Below are 15,113 nucleotides of genomic sequence, written 5' to 3'. Positions count from 1 at the left end.
CAAATCATCTCAGTGACTAGCCCCACAAAGTGCTAACATAGTTGTAAAAGGTTCTTGCTCAATGCTGCCATCTAGTGAAAAATACATTCTGCTTACAGGACAGTTGTCTGCCTTTTTTCCTGTCTTATACTTCATTAAAAAGCTACCTACAAAATTTTAAAGTAGATAAATAAGATTATAAGATTGTGAGAATGGTATCATAGAAATCATGTTGAAATTATTTGCAGCACAAAGGTTCTTCTCTATTGTTTTTAAATTAATCTTAAATTGAATTAACCATAATTCACAGCTTATAACAATAATTTGTTGTTGTTGATATTCATTTTTAATGTATTGTGTGTATGCCTATGTGCATGCATGCTTGTCTGTGTGTGTGTGTGTTGTATTCATGTGTATGTGTCCATATGTGTGGAAGCCCTGTCACTTAGGTATTTTGCCCTGTCACTTTCTCACCTTGTGAACTAGATTCTCAATGAATAAGAGCATAGGAGTTTGCAGGTTTGGGAAATTAAGCCAGTGACTAAGCTCATGGGTCTCCCTCTGCTCCCCAGTGCTAGTGTTACAGGCAAGCACCATCACACCCAGCTTTTTACATAGGAGACAGGGACCCAAATTAGATTGTCACATTTGCACAGAATTTAACCAATGGAGCCAGCCCTTTCACAACACAATCTCGCTATCAACCCCCAAATACCCAAATTTTAGTGAATTCTTTGTTTCATCATAACTTAGGTATATACAAAACTGTCACAAAAAGCAAAAGTTATGACCATGACACAAATAATCTATCTATTAACCCATCGCTATTCCTGTTTCAACCTGTCTTAAATTTCCTTTTGGTTCCTATGCCTACTATTCCTTTGGTGTCTTTTCTGAAAACCTAATTCTAAAAGATTTAACAGTGACAAATAATATCAGATTGAGTTCTACGCACAAAATAAATCAGAATTTAACACTAGAAGAAACCATCCTGAGTGAGGTAACCCAGTCACAAAAAGAGAAACATGGCATGTACTCTCTCATATATGGATTTTAGACATAGATCTGGGGAGTGCCAGCCTACAATCCTATGGCCAGAGAGTCTGGGAAACAGAAACTTCATTTAGTGGCTGATCGAACAAGAGGCAGACTCCCTCGGTTAAGTACTGAGCTGAACTCAAGAAAGCCAGTATCAGAGAGGGAGGACTGATGATCAAAGGGATTAAGACTGGGCTGGTTTAACCCCCAGAAACAGCTGACCAGACAAAGGTTAACTCTTGAATCCAAGGCATCAGCCTGGGAATCCAGCATGGGACTGATCAAGACCCCCTGAATGCGGGTGTCAGTGAGGAGGCCTAGGTAATCTATTGAGCCTTGAGCAGCAGATCAGTACCCATCTCAAGTATACACACGGACTTTGGACTCCCATCAAACAATGAGAGGTGCACTCTCACCCTGAACTCTTGGGGAAGGATCTATGCCCTGCCCTATATGAAATGACAGACTATGGACACCCTCATTGAGGGCCTCACCCTCTCTGGGGGAATGAGGGGAAAACAGGGGGGGGGAGGTTGGCGGGAGGGTACGGGAGGAGGGGAGGGAAAGGGAGAGGGACCTGGAACTGACTTGTGAAGCAGCCTTGTTTCTTATCTAAATTTAAACTGGAAAAAAAAGTGGCAAACAGAAAAAGAATGACAGAGAAGAATGCTTATCTGAGGATGTGCTCTAAATAGCAAAACAAACACTGCAGGGTGTTTGTTCCTCAGCCATTAGCAAACATTCTCTATTTTTCTGTGCTAAACAACCTCAGAGTAAAAAAAAAGTAATATTATGTGTCAAGTCCTCCTTTATGCTGATTATTTTATATAACGTTAGAAATCCCTTCTAAAGCAGGCAGCATCTTCACCACTCACCAGATGGAAACACTGAGACTAAGAGGTGACCATTATTACCTACTAGTGAATGTCAGGACCAAGACTCAAGTCCAGACAATTTCATTATAAAACCAACCTGTTCTAATGTTCCCTGAATATTAAAAGGTATAACATGAATGCATACACTTCAAATATATACATTACCCATTAATTTATACTGATTTCCTGGAAATGTATCAACAATGGTTAAAATATTGGCATTGGTTTATGTTAATAATAGGGGGGAGAACAGGATGAGAAATGCTATAATAGAGGGAGTCATTATAGTTTTGAAGAGAGATCTGGCAGTAGTAGACCTCCAGCGATCTACAAGGATGACAGCAACTGGCAAGCTAAGCAATAGTGGAGAGACGACTTTAAATGCCCATTCCTGATAATGAGTTTGCCGACTGCCTTATATGCCATCCTAGAACCTCCATCCAGTGACTGATGGAAGCAGAGGCAGACACCCATAGCTAAACACTGAACTGAATCCCTGGAACCCAGTGACAGAGAGAGAGGAGTGATGAGCAAATGGGCTAAGAATGGGCTAGAAACAGCTGACCTGAACAAGGGGGAGCTCTTGGACCCCAGACTGACAGCTGGAGGCCAGCATGGGACTGATCAAGAACCCCTGAGTGTGAGAGTCAGTGAGGAGGCCTGGGCAACCTATGGGGTCCTGGGCAGTACATCAGTGTTTATCCCTGGCATCACAAACGGACATCATGTGTCCATAACACAAAGAGGGATGCTCTCTCAGACTGGACTCTCGGGGGGAGTGCCTGGACCCTGCCCTGAGTGAAATGACAGACTCTGGATATCCCCTATATGGAAGGGAGTGGGGATAGGGTGGGAGGCTGGGGGAAATGGTGAGGGGGTGCTGGAGGAGTGGAGGGAAAGGGAGCTGGGATTGACATGTGAAGCAAGCTCTTCTCTTAAAAAATGTAATAAAAAATAATGAAAAAATATTAGCATTGGGTTTCAGTCTGCCTAAATCCAGATTTGGTTACTTGAAAGGTATGTGTCTCTGTGTTCTTGTCACCAAATACACATCATGATGCTGTCATCCCTGCAGCATTATCATGAGGATTCAAACTGAATTATTAAGCACAAAATTTTCATATAACAAAGACTTAGTTCAGTGGGTGCTGACTACTTGTATCTTCTGTACATATAATTGACTTCACATATAGAAAAATACCGTCCCTTGGACCACCCTTACATTGGCTGGGGTTCCCCTTACCTGTTTCTTATTCTCAGAGAACTCAAGCATTTTGTCTGTGGTACAGATAGATAACAAGTGCCATCTAGTGGTCACTAGTAAAAAAGTCACCAAGTAAACATTGGTCACAAAGGCAACATGTAGCTACAAATTTGTCTTTGTTAGGACAAAATAAATATAATTGCTTAGAAACTCTGACAAAGAAAAATATAATGGTTTGGAAAATGACTCTAAATTATTTTTAATTATGAAGATTATATGTATTTATAGTATGTAATATGATGTGGCATGTGCATATTTTATGTAACGGCTACCTCAATCTAATGACAACATCATATATTTCCTTCTATGTGGTAAGATTGTGTAAATCTGCTTTTGTGGCAATATGTTACTATCTCATGATGTTGTGCAATAGGTCTCTAGAAGGGTTTTTTTTTGTCATATCTAACCAAAGTTTTAAATTCTTTGGCCAGTACCTCATACACACCCCCCGAGTCCTCAACCCCTGGAATGACCATTCTATGGTGTGTTTCTGTGAGATTAACATGCCACACCTAAATTTTCCAGTCACAGTTTTTCATCTTGTAAGTATAAATCTTTAAGAAACTGTGAGCTGTTACTACAGCACTAAGAAAACAGCTGGTCGACTTCTGAATGTGCTTTACAGACTGTCTCCAGTGCCATGATGTGCCCTTTCTCCTGGCCAAGCCATAAACTCACGTCACACACCTGGAAGGGGTAGCTGAACTAGGATACCACTGACTCTTGGGTCCATGTTCAGTTGATCAGTGACATCCAAAAGCTCCTCCTGAGAAACAGTCTCTGGCTTTAGAATGAGTTCACTGCAGATACCTGGAAGAAAGCCATGCAAGAAGGTCACTTCAATTTGCTGTGGCAGCTGGCTTCTCCAGTGTGTGTCTGGTCTCCTCTGATCCTGCCCAACTGGAAGGAAAGCCCTTCTAGATGGTCAGTGTTCTAATCACCGGGAGGAGGGGTTTCTCGGTCACTACAGGGATTCTCTCCTGATTCCTAGGCATCGTTTGGCTATTGCTCCAGGAGACAGCTTGCACTGACTTGTGAAAACCCCTCTTAGTAGATTTGAAGAGACCAAGTGAGGCTGGAAAACAGAGAAGTCTGATTCAGTTAAAGCAAGTACAATAAACCCAGGGTCATTAAAAGCAAAGCGTCCTACTGCCTTGCCCATACAATATGAAATCACACTGAAATAATCCTATAAGAGACCTGAAAACAGTAAGACAGTCATATAAGCTTATGTAATGGAATAATACATAAAAATAACAATAGTACATGTTATTTGGATGGTGTTATTTGATAATTATCAATCATGATTGTGTAACTTTATATGATAACAGAAACATTTGGTAACAATTACAGCTCACACGCATACCCACCGACAGCGGAAGCAGCTTTTATCTTCTTCCTGACGTAGGTGTGGCTTGCTGGGTTATCTCCCACTAAAAGGATACTGAGGTGGGGCCTCCTGTTCCCGAGAGCAATCCATGATTCCACACCTTGCTGGATTTCTTTTTGAATTTGTTTGGCCATTTCAGTTCCTGAGATGATAATGGCTTCATGTCTGTGGGAAACAAACACAAAGGATTATATTAAAAAGCCAATAAGGAACATCCAACTGAGTAAATGTATGATATAGGAATGTTCAAAACAACTGTGGAGGTTAGTAAGATGGCTCAGTGGTTAAGAGCATCTGTTTCTCTTGCAGAGGAAGGACGAGATTCAGTTCCCAGCATCTACACGGTGTCTCACAACTGACTGTAACTCCATTTCCAGAGAAACAGTTGCTCCTCTACACTCCATAGGCACTGCACACACAGTACATAGTGATTCATGTAGGCAAAGACGAGGTCACCAGGCTATTAGCACATCCATTTCCAGCCTTCTGGGAAGAAAGCAGGTCATACACCTCTTCCTTCTAAGGAACAGCCCCTTGTGTTTAACATTTCCAGTTTCCCTAGTGCTATCTGTGAGCACAAGAACCCTGTGACCTCTACAGATCGGGCCACAGGGACAGAGCCTTTGTAAATTAGGTTAGTGCCTTCATAAGACACTCCAAAGGCTCCCATTCCACTTCCCTTATGTTATTTTATGGGTGATTCAATAATAATTTCATATATTCTAGGTATTTGTCCTCAATTTGAAGTGTGGTTGCATTTTTCCCACTCTGTAAGCTGTCTCTTCACTCTGGTTATTCCTTCCTTGGCTGTGTAGAAGCTTTTCAATCTCATAGAATTCCACTTGGCGGCTCTTTGGATTATTATCATCACTCTTGGGGCCTTTCTGGAACACTCCAGGTTTTTAAGTACTGTTTTCATAGTTTTTTTTGAGAATTTCCATACATAAACACTATATTTACATCATTTCCACCCCACTCTCTCTCCCACTCCAACTCCTCCCATGCTCCCCTACTCTCTCAAATTCATGACCTCTTCTTTAATCATCATTATTACATTTAAATGTAAGCATAATTAAATAGAACCTACTGAGTATATTTAGTGTTACATATTTAGGGCTATCCACTGGAGACTGAGTAACCAATCATGTGGCTCATCCATGGAGAAGACTGATTCTCCTTCTCTTAGCAGCCATCAATAATTGACTTCATCTAAAGTGGGGGCCTCATGAGATTTCCCCATCCACATTGGCACATCAGCTCTTGTTGGCATTGTGCAAGCCTTATTTAGGTGATGTGTCCTGCCACAGAAACAGGGAAAGTAAAAAAGGATCGTGGTGAGTGGAAGAGGGGCACTGTAGGGTAGAGTTGCTCTGAAGGGGAACATAGGCAAAACAGGAGGATTCTTAGTTGGGGAGTGGAAAGGAAGGCAAAACAGAGGGAAAGAGAGGAAGGGGTACAAAAAACATTAAGGTTGATTATTTTCTGTTTACTTTAAAATATATAAGTGTGAGTATATGCATACATAAATAATTTAAATGAAGTTACACTACTTGGAGGGATAATGTCCCCCAAGGCCATACACTATCTAAGAGAAACCCTAGTACCAGGCATGTGGAGTCTTCATTGGAATTGTTGATCAGGGGAGTTTGAGAGACTTCAAACACAATACAAGCTATTTCTGCCCATCGTTGTCTCTTAGAACTTAAAACTAAGACACTACTTTTGAAGACATCATTGACTTAGGACACAGGACTTGGAGGAATTGAGCTGGAACTGACCTGGGAATCTTGTATTTTGACCTCTTAAATTTTCATGTGTGATTTCCTCTAGAAGTTTCAAGGTTTCTGAACTCATACTAAGGTCTTTGATTATTTTTTTACTTGCTTTTCCATGTGGGATGACAAATGTGGACCTCATTTCATTTATCCACACAGGGAATTCTAATTTTACCAGTACCCTTTATTTTTGTTTGTTTTTGATACGTTTGTCAAAAAATTAGACGGTCATACTAGTGTGTTTTTGTGTTCTTCTATTTTACTCAACTGATCTATGTATCTGTTTTTCTGCCTGTGCTACATGCTTTTTGTTACTAAGGCTCAGTAATATAATTTGAGATAACATTGTGATGACTCCAGCATAAAAAATTTTTGCACAAAAAATGCTCTTGCTATTCTCAAGATCTTGTGCTTCCATATGGATTTACGGTGGTTTTATAGTTCAATGAACACTGTCATTGAGATATTGAAGGACATTTCTCTTTTGATTAATATAATTGCTTGTACAGCATTAATTTTGCTAACACATGAGCCTGGGAGAGTTTTCCATCTTTTAATGTCTTCAAATTCTTTCCTCAATGTTTCAACTTTTCATTTGGAGTTCTTACACTTCCTTGGTTCAGTTTGTTTAGAGGATTTTTAAAAAGCTATTATGAATGTGGTTTTTCTGATTCCTGTTTTTTCAAGTTCACTACTAGTATGTAGAAAAGATACTGTTTTAAATATTGATTTTGTTCTTTATTAGTTTGATAGAATTATTTATGAGTTCTAATAGTTTCTGGGGGAACCTTTTAAGTATAAAATGATATTTGCAAAAAGGAATAATTTGACTTCTTCCTTCCCTATTTATATTCCTTCTATCTCTTGATATTATTGCCCTAGCTAAAATTCTGAACACTATACTGAGTGATAGTTGAGAGAGTAGACATTCTTGTTTCATCTCACATTTTTGAAGACTAAAGGTTTCTTCCATTTTCAGTATGTTACACATGGTTTCTTTTTGTAACATTCACTATGTTAATATAGGTTCCTTCTATCTCCATTTCATTGAAGGTTTTATTATGGAGGGAAATTGAAATGTATAAAAGAATTTTTCTGCATTAATTAAAGTAACAATGTGGTTTCCCTTCCTAAAGATATGAATATAGTCCTACACATAATATTATTTATATATATGTTAATTTGCATATATTGAAACAAACTTGCTTCTGTGGAATGAAACCAACTTTTTTTAATGCCATCTTAATCTGTTCTTGAATGCATTTTACTTGTTTTATTCAGAAATTTTGTGACTTTTCTCATCAAGAAAATTGATTTACAATTTCTTTCTTCATGCTGTTGTGTCTTTGTGCAAATTTGGCTTCATGGATGAGTCTGGCTGTGTTTTTTCCCTATTTTATTAAACGGTTCAAGAAAGCATTGGTATTAGCTCTCCCTTAAAGGTTTGATAGAATACTGCAGTGAATCCTGAACTTTGGTTGATTTTTTATTACTGCTCAATCTAATGAGGTTGTTATGGTTCTGCTTGATATGTTTGCTTCTCCTTGATCTAATTTTGGTAAGTTATACATCTAGGAATTCATCAATTTTTTTCTTTGTTATGTAGTTGTTTGGAATGTAAATTTTGAAAACACACCCTAATGATTATTGAGATATTATTTTAATCTATAGTAATCTCTTTCATCTCCAGATTTACTACTTTGGATCTTCTTTCTTGCCTTCTTTTTGTTGGATTGGCTGTGGGTTTCTCAGTGGATTCCATATATCATCCATTCAGTTTTCATTTTATTATTATTTCTTGGCATCTATTGCTCTTGGAGTTTGGATTGTTGTTTTTCTAAGTTCTTGAGGTACATCATTAGATTATTAATTTGAGGTAATCTCAATGTTTTAATTCAAGCATTCATAGCTATGGATTTCTCCTTAGATTGTCTTTAGTTCTATCTCAAAGATTCTAGAAAGCTATGCAATCTACTGACTGCATTGGTTATTTATGACTGATATTTTATATTCCATCAATTGATCTAAATATCTACTTACATTATTACATTGCATTACTACATTTGATTACTAAAGATCAGTATTATATATCAAAATTAGGTAATCTTATACTCCTATCTTTGTTCTTGAGATTAAGGCTGCTTTTGGCTATTCAAGGAAGGTTTTTATGGTCCTATTTAAATTTTAGAAATTTCTACTTCCAGGAAAATTGCCTTTAGAATTTTGGCAGAATTTGCGTTGGCTCTAGACAATTGCAGAAAGTGTATGTATTTTAATATTAAATTTTCAGATCGTGGAAATAAATTTAGAATTTTAGTGGGACTGTGTTGACTCTATAAATAATTGCGGATAGTGTGGCCATCTGAATATTACTCACTGGCCCATGAACATGAGGGATTTTCCACATTGCTTTACTTCAGACCCTTTCATCTGTGTTTTAATTTTCAATGTCGATAACTTTTGCCTCCTGTGTGAAGTTTTTGTGCTTTATAAATGTTCTATATGTTATTAGGTTAATTTAGTTTAAGTACTATCCAAAGCAGTTTCCTTTCATTTTCTATTTGAATGATGCATTTTTAAAGAACACTACTGAACACCCTCCCCATTATTGGATTGTTCTCTATCTCTGATTCATTGTTGAATACATATGTTTTATCTTTTGATAAATTAACACAATTACACAATAGCATTTAGTCTCATTAATAATTTTTGTGTTTTTTTTTTACTTAAAGTCTATTTTGTCTATGTACTACCATGTTTCTACTGCCTGGAATGTTTTTTCCTACTCACTTGCAGACCATATGTTATCCTTGTAATCAAGGTAAGTCTCTTAACGAGAGAATGAAATGAAGCTTGCTTTTTATACATGCAGGCACTCCATGCCTTTTTATTAAATGGTTAATTCATTTGCACTGACAGTAAATAAGTAAGGATTTACCACTATCATGCTATTTTCTGGTTGTGCATAGAGCTTCGGTCCTTCCTCTCTGACACATCTTACTGGTGGCTTCATGGAGAAACCCTTTGGATGGAGTTGTTGTTCTCTTGCTTTCAAATTCTTCTTTTACTTCAGAAAGTCTGTCCTCATACCTACCTACATGTGGAGCTTTGGACTTAGAGGATTTATTTCCATATTTAGGAAGTTTTCTGTCATTTCTTTTAGGTTTCTGTTCCCTTCAGTTTTATGTCTCCAGATTTCCATATTTTACATCTTGGCTCACTTGGAGGTATTCTGTAAGTCTTATAAGGTTAAAAATAAATTTTCTTCTTTATTTTTTCTTTTGTGTCTCCAAAGGGAAAATTCAGATAACCTGTCCTTGAGCTCACCACATCTTTTCCTGCTTGATCATCTATTGCAGATTTCTGTGGAATTATTTTTGTAACATTTAACAAACTTCATAATTTATGATTAGTATTTTTAAAGTTTTCTCATTGCTAAGTTTCTGGTTTTTATTTTCAGGTTCTGATTCTACTTAGTTTTGTTTCTTGTGTGCTTTTCTGTAGCTTGCTGAGCTTAAGCTATTTTGAATTCTGTTACAGGGATGAAATACAGAATAAGCATGGAGACTGTATCAACTGGGGTTGACCTAGAGTGTGACTACCAGCATTTTATACATACCAACTTTAATTGTAAGGTAGGTATAAGGTAGTTTGAATGTAATTGGACCCCATAAGTTCATAAGGAATGGTACTATTAGATGTGAACTTGTTGAAGTAGCTGTGGTCTTGTTGGAGGAAGTGTGTTACAGTTGGGGGCAGGCTTTGAGGTCTCCCATGCTCAAGCTATGCCTAGTTCAGATCACTTCCTGTTGCCTGAAAGTTAAGATATATTAACTCTCAGCTCCTGCTCCAGCACCAGGGCTGCCTGTATGCTAACATGTTCCACCATGATGACAATGGACTGAACCTCTGAAAATGTAGGCCACCTCAATCAAATGTTTTTCCATGGACATTGTGTCTTTTCATTAAAATAGTAACCCTAAGACAGATGTTGGTACCAGAAGTGGGGTATTGATGTGATAGTCCTGACCATGCCTTTTTTTTTTTTTGAAAAAATATGGGCCTTAGGACTGTGAATTAGAAAAGCAGTTGAATGCATTAATAAGTGCTGTTTAATGGTCCATACTAGTATGAGCTTGGAAGACAGTGGAGACAAGTATGATTTGATGATCTGTGGGGGCCTGGTTCAAGATGTTTCAGAGGAAAAGAATTTAGTATGTTGCCTAGAGATTGTTCTTGTGACACTTTGGTGAAGAATGTGACTGCATTTTACCCTTGTGCAAAAAGTCTTACTGAGACTAAAGTGAAGAATTTTAGATTAATTTCACTGGAAGAGGAAATCGCAAAAGAGTCTAGTATCGACTCTATTTTATGGTTATTATTATTATTATTATGAATATTTATAATGAAAAGAAGCAAGTTGAGAAAGTAAAAATACAAAATGTAAAATGTGAGGAGAAAAGGAACACCAGGAAATGGAATGGAGCTAAGCCATGTGTTCAAAGAGATAAACAGATTAATAAATGGAATAAAGGGAGTGGTGACCTCATGGCAAGGTCCACCCAGCTATGTTTCCAACTTGTGAAAAGGAATTAAATAAAAGGTAAGACCCTGGAGTGGTACTGCATGTCTTTAATCCCAGCATTTGTAAAGCAGAGTCTGGCAGATCTCTGAATTTGAGGCCTGCCTGGTCTACAGATCAAGTTCCAGGACAGCCATGCTTAGGCAGTGAAGGGCACCACTGAAAACAGAAAACTAGTGAAGATATAATTGAACAATGGGGGCATGTTTCAGCCCTAGCAAGCAGAACTTAACAGCTTCAGCCACATGGTTCAAAGATAGAAGAAAGTAGATAAGGAATCTCCCTCTATGACTATGGAAATCTGCTTAAGTGAGGCATATGTCTGGGGTGTTCTGAATGGAGGCCCAGAGAGGTCATTGTGTAAAGCTGTGAAGTTTAAGCCTGGATTGCTTAGAAGAGCCCAAGATGTTGGAAATGCCAGAGTTGTTGAATACCTGCTAAGGAAAGTTGCTAATATGGAATGGGATCAGCCCAAGAGAAAGAAATGCGCTGCAGTCAACAAAGCTGAATGGAGTTGGAGATCTGAAGAGCATTTTGTCATCAGAAATGGAGATGCAGAGATTGGAGTTCACCCAGCTGGGTTTTGGTTTTACTTTGGTTCAGAATTTCCTCACTATTCTCCCTTCCTTACATTTTGTAATGGTAATATATAGCCTGGGCCATTATATAAGTGTGTGATCTGTTTATCTTGTTTTTATAGTGGATTACAGTCAAGAGATTGCATGAATCTCAGAAAAGATTTGGACTTTTAATCATTGATGAGACTGCTATAGATTATGGGGACTTTGAAGTTGGACTAAATGCATTTTTCATTATTATACTGTTGTAAGCTTATGGGGGGCAGGAAGTAGAATCTAGTAGTTTGAATGTAATTTGCCCTCATAAGCTCATAGGGAGAACTATTAGGAGAAGTAGCCTTGCTGAAGTAGGTGTGACCTTGTTGGAGGAAGTGCATCACTGTGGGGCAGGCTTTGAGGTCTCCTATGCTCAAGCTACTCCTAGTTCAGACTGGCTAAAGACTTGTCAAATTGGTGGGAGGTGGTTATTCTATAAGTTGCTTGTAAATGTTGTTTTGTGAAAATCTATACTTAGCTCTTCAATGCCACAGCTAAGAGCCATGGATTTGGGTCTTTATTACTACCAAAACAGGATTCATTCCTTTGTATAAATTTCTACTTGCACTTTGAAGAAACTTATCATGACTGAAAGTGCTCAAAATTCTACACTGAATACAAAAATAAATAAACTACATGCAAACAACTATGTGCAAATAAACTATAATAATCCATCAACTGAAGTGTAAATCTGTAACAATTAACAGATATTGTACATAAAAACATAATGGTTATAATTACATTTTAAAACTAGTGATAAAATTTATATCCAGCACTGTGGTTCCCATCCTAGTGGGAGCCAACACACTGTCTGGTGCCCTGTGCACAACCAGTTGAGGCCTGGAGACTGTGCACTGCCATTCCCATCCCAGCAGGAGCCAACCTACCAAGAAACTGCCAGCATCCTGGCCCCTTTCTCCAACCATAGGACAGGTGAGGTAAGCTCACGCCTGTTTCCAGCCCACCTTCCTGTGCCCTGAGCACAACCAGGTTAGGCAGGGGGACTGAGTGCTGCTGATCCCTTTCTGACAGGGTCCAGCTCACACTGAGACTGCCAAGGTCCCAGTACTAGGACAGTTTCCATCCACGGGAAGAGGAGAGCCACCAGAGTATTGGACTTGCTCACACCCACCAAAAGGGAATCCTGGTCCTTTACCCACCAGGACAAGAAGAGACTCCTTCTGCACCCACTGGAAGGAGTGACAGGAAGGAGACAATATAAAAACACACTCAGCAAAAGAAAAACCAATATGACATCACCAGAGTCTAGAGACTGTACACCAGCAAGACCTGAACATCACAATACAGATGAAGCAGAAGATAATGACCTTAAAAACAATTTCATGAAAATGATAGAGGCCCTCAAAGAGGATATGAGAAAATCTCTTAAAGAAATGGAAGAAAAAATAAATCAAAAATTCAAGAAATGAAGGAAAACACAAAGCAAAAATTGCAAGAAACAATTCAAACAGTGCAAGGGTTGAAAGCTGAAATGGAGACAACAACAAAAAAAACCCACAGTCTGAGGTAATTCTGGAAATAGAAAAGCTGGGCAAATGATCAGGTACTACAGATATAAGCATAACCAAGAAATGGGAGAGAGAATCTCAGGCATTGAAAATACACTAGGAAAAATAGATTCATCGACCATAGAAAATCTTAAATCCAAGAAATCCCTAACACAAAATATCCAGGAAATATGAGACACTATAAAAAGGCAAAACCTAAGAAGAATAGGTATAGAAAAAGGTGAAGAAACCCATCTCAAAGGAATAGAAAATATATTCAGCAAAATCATGGAAGAAAACTTTCCCACCTAAGAAAGACATGCCATTGAAAGTACAGGAGGCTTACAGAACACCAAATAGAGTGAACCACAAAAAAGTCCCCTTGCCACATAATAATCAAGACCACAAGCATACAGAATAAAGACAGAATATTAAGAGCAGCAAAGGAAAAAGGCCAAGTAACATATAAAGGCAAACCTATCAGAACTACACCTGACTTCTCCATGGAAACTATGAAAACCAGAAGGTCCTGGATAGATAATTTACCAACACTAAGAGACCATGGATGCCAGCCCAGACTACTATACCCAGAAAATCTTTCAATAACTATAGATGGAAAAAACGTGATATTCCATGACAAAACCAGATTTAAACAATACATATCCAGTAACCCAGCCCTACAGAAAGGTCTAGAAGAAAAACTCTATCTCAAGGAAGTTAACTACAACCAGAAAAACATAGGCAAAAGATAATCCCACTTTACCAACAGTCAAAAGAAAAAGAGGTGGAAATTCACACACAATTCCAACACCAACAACAATTCCAAAACAAACAACAATGAGCAATCAATGGTCATTAATATCCCTCAATATTAACGGTCTTAACAAGCCCATACAAACACACAGGCTAACAGAATGGATTCGAAGACAGAATCCATCCTTGTGCTGCATAAAAGAAACACACCTCAGCTTTAAAGACAGACGTTACTTCAAATTTAAGGGTTGGGAGAAGATCTGCCAATCAAATGGACCCAAGAAACAAGCAGCGGTAGCAATCCTAATATCTAATAAATTAAACTTTAAACTAAAATCAATCAAAAGAGACAAAGGAGGTCATTTCATATGCATCACAGGAGAAATCCACCAAAATGAAGTCTCAAATCTGAACATCTATGCCTCAAATACAAAGACATCCACATTCATAAAAGAAACATTACTAAAACTCAAATCACACATAAAACCTCACACACTTATAGTGGGATACTTCAACACCCCATTCTAAAATCAGGAACAAGATAAGGCTGTCCCCTCTCTCCAAACCTCTTCAATATTGTACTTGAAGTTCTAGCTAGAGCAATAAGACAACAAAAGGATATCAAGGGGATACAAATTGGAAAAGAAGTCAAACTTTCACTATTTGCAGATGATATGATATTTTACATAAGTGACCCAAAAAACTCTACTAGGGAACTGCTACAACTGATAAACACCTTCAACAAAGTGACAGGATACAAGATCAACTCAAAAAAATCAGTATCCCTACTATCTACAGAGGAAAGAAATCAGAGAAACAACACCCTTTATAATAGCCCCAAACAACATAACATACCTTGGGGTAACGCTAACCAAACAAGTGAAAGACCTGTATCACAAGAACTTTGAGTCATTAAAGAAAGAAAAAAAGAAGATACCAGAACATGGAAAGATCTCCCATGCTCTTGGATTGGTAGGATCAACATAGTAAAAATGGCAATGTTGCCAAAAGCAGTATACAGATTCAATGCAATCCCCATCAAAATCCCAGCATAATTCTTCACAGACTTTGAAAGAACAATTCTCAACTTTATGTGGAAAAACAAAAGACCCAGGATAGCCAAATCCACCCTGTACAACAAAGGAACTTCTGAAGGCATCACCATCCCTGACTTCAAGCTCTATTATAGAGCTATAGTCCTTAAAACAGCTTGGTATTGGCACAAAAATAGACAGGTAGACCAATGGAATCAAATTGAACACCCTGATATTAACCCACACACCTAGGAACACTTGATTTTTGGTGGGGGATGGGGGAGGATGGGAGGGTGAGGGA

General features: G+C 38.2%; 1 protein-coding gene across 4 annotated transcripts in view; it reads right to left on the bottom strand.

Annotated features, from left to right (window-relative positions):
* Positions 1-15,113, bottom strand: part of Mthfd2l (methylenetetrahydrofolate dehydrogenase (NADP+ dependent) 2 like) — a 93,963-nt gene that overhangs the window by 69,749 nt on the left and 9,101 nt on the right. For 3 of the 4 annotated variants that reach the window (XM_040747391.1, XM_040747390.1, XM_040747389.1), the window contains exons 2-3: positions 4,527-4,711; positions 3,844-3,966 (exon numbers count right to left, since the gene is read on the bottom strand). In XM_040747391.1, the coding sequence (XP_040603325.1) occupies positions 3,844-3,966; positions 4,527-4,711 (308 nt within the window). Of the gene's footprint in view, positions 1-3,843; positions 3,967-4,526; positions 4,712-5,633; positions 8,258-15,113 lie in introns of those variants that run through there. The other variant, XM_040747392.1, reaches the window with a different exon arrangement.

This window comes from Mesocricetus auratus, unplaced genomic scaffold (assembly GCF_017639785.1).
Source record: "Mesocricetus auratus isolate SY011 unplaced genomic scaffold, BCM_Maur_2.0 Super-Scaffold_100006, whole genome shotgun sequence".
NCBI classification, from domain to species: Eukaryota; Metazoa; Chordata; class Mammalia; order Rodentia; family Cricetidae; genus Mesocricetus; species Mesocricetus auratus.
The sequence above is the reverse complement of the archived record's forward strand: the minus strand, read 5'-3'. Positions and strand labels throughout refer to the sequence as shown.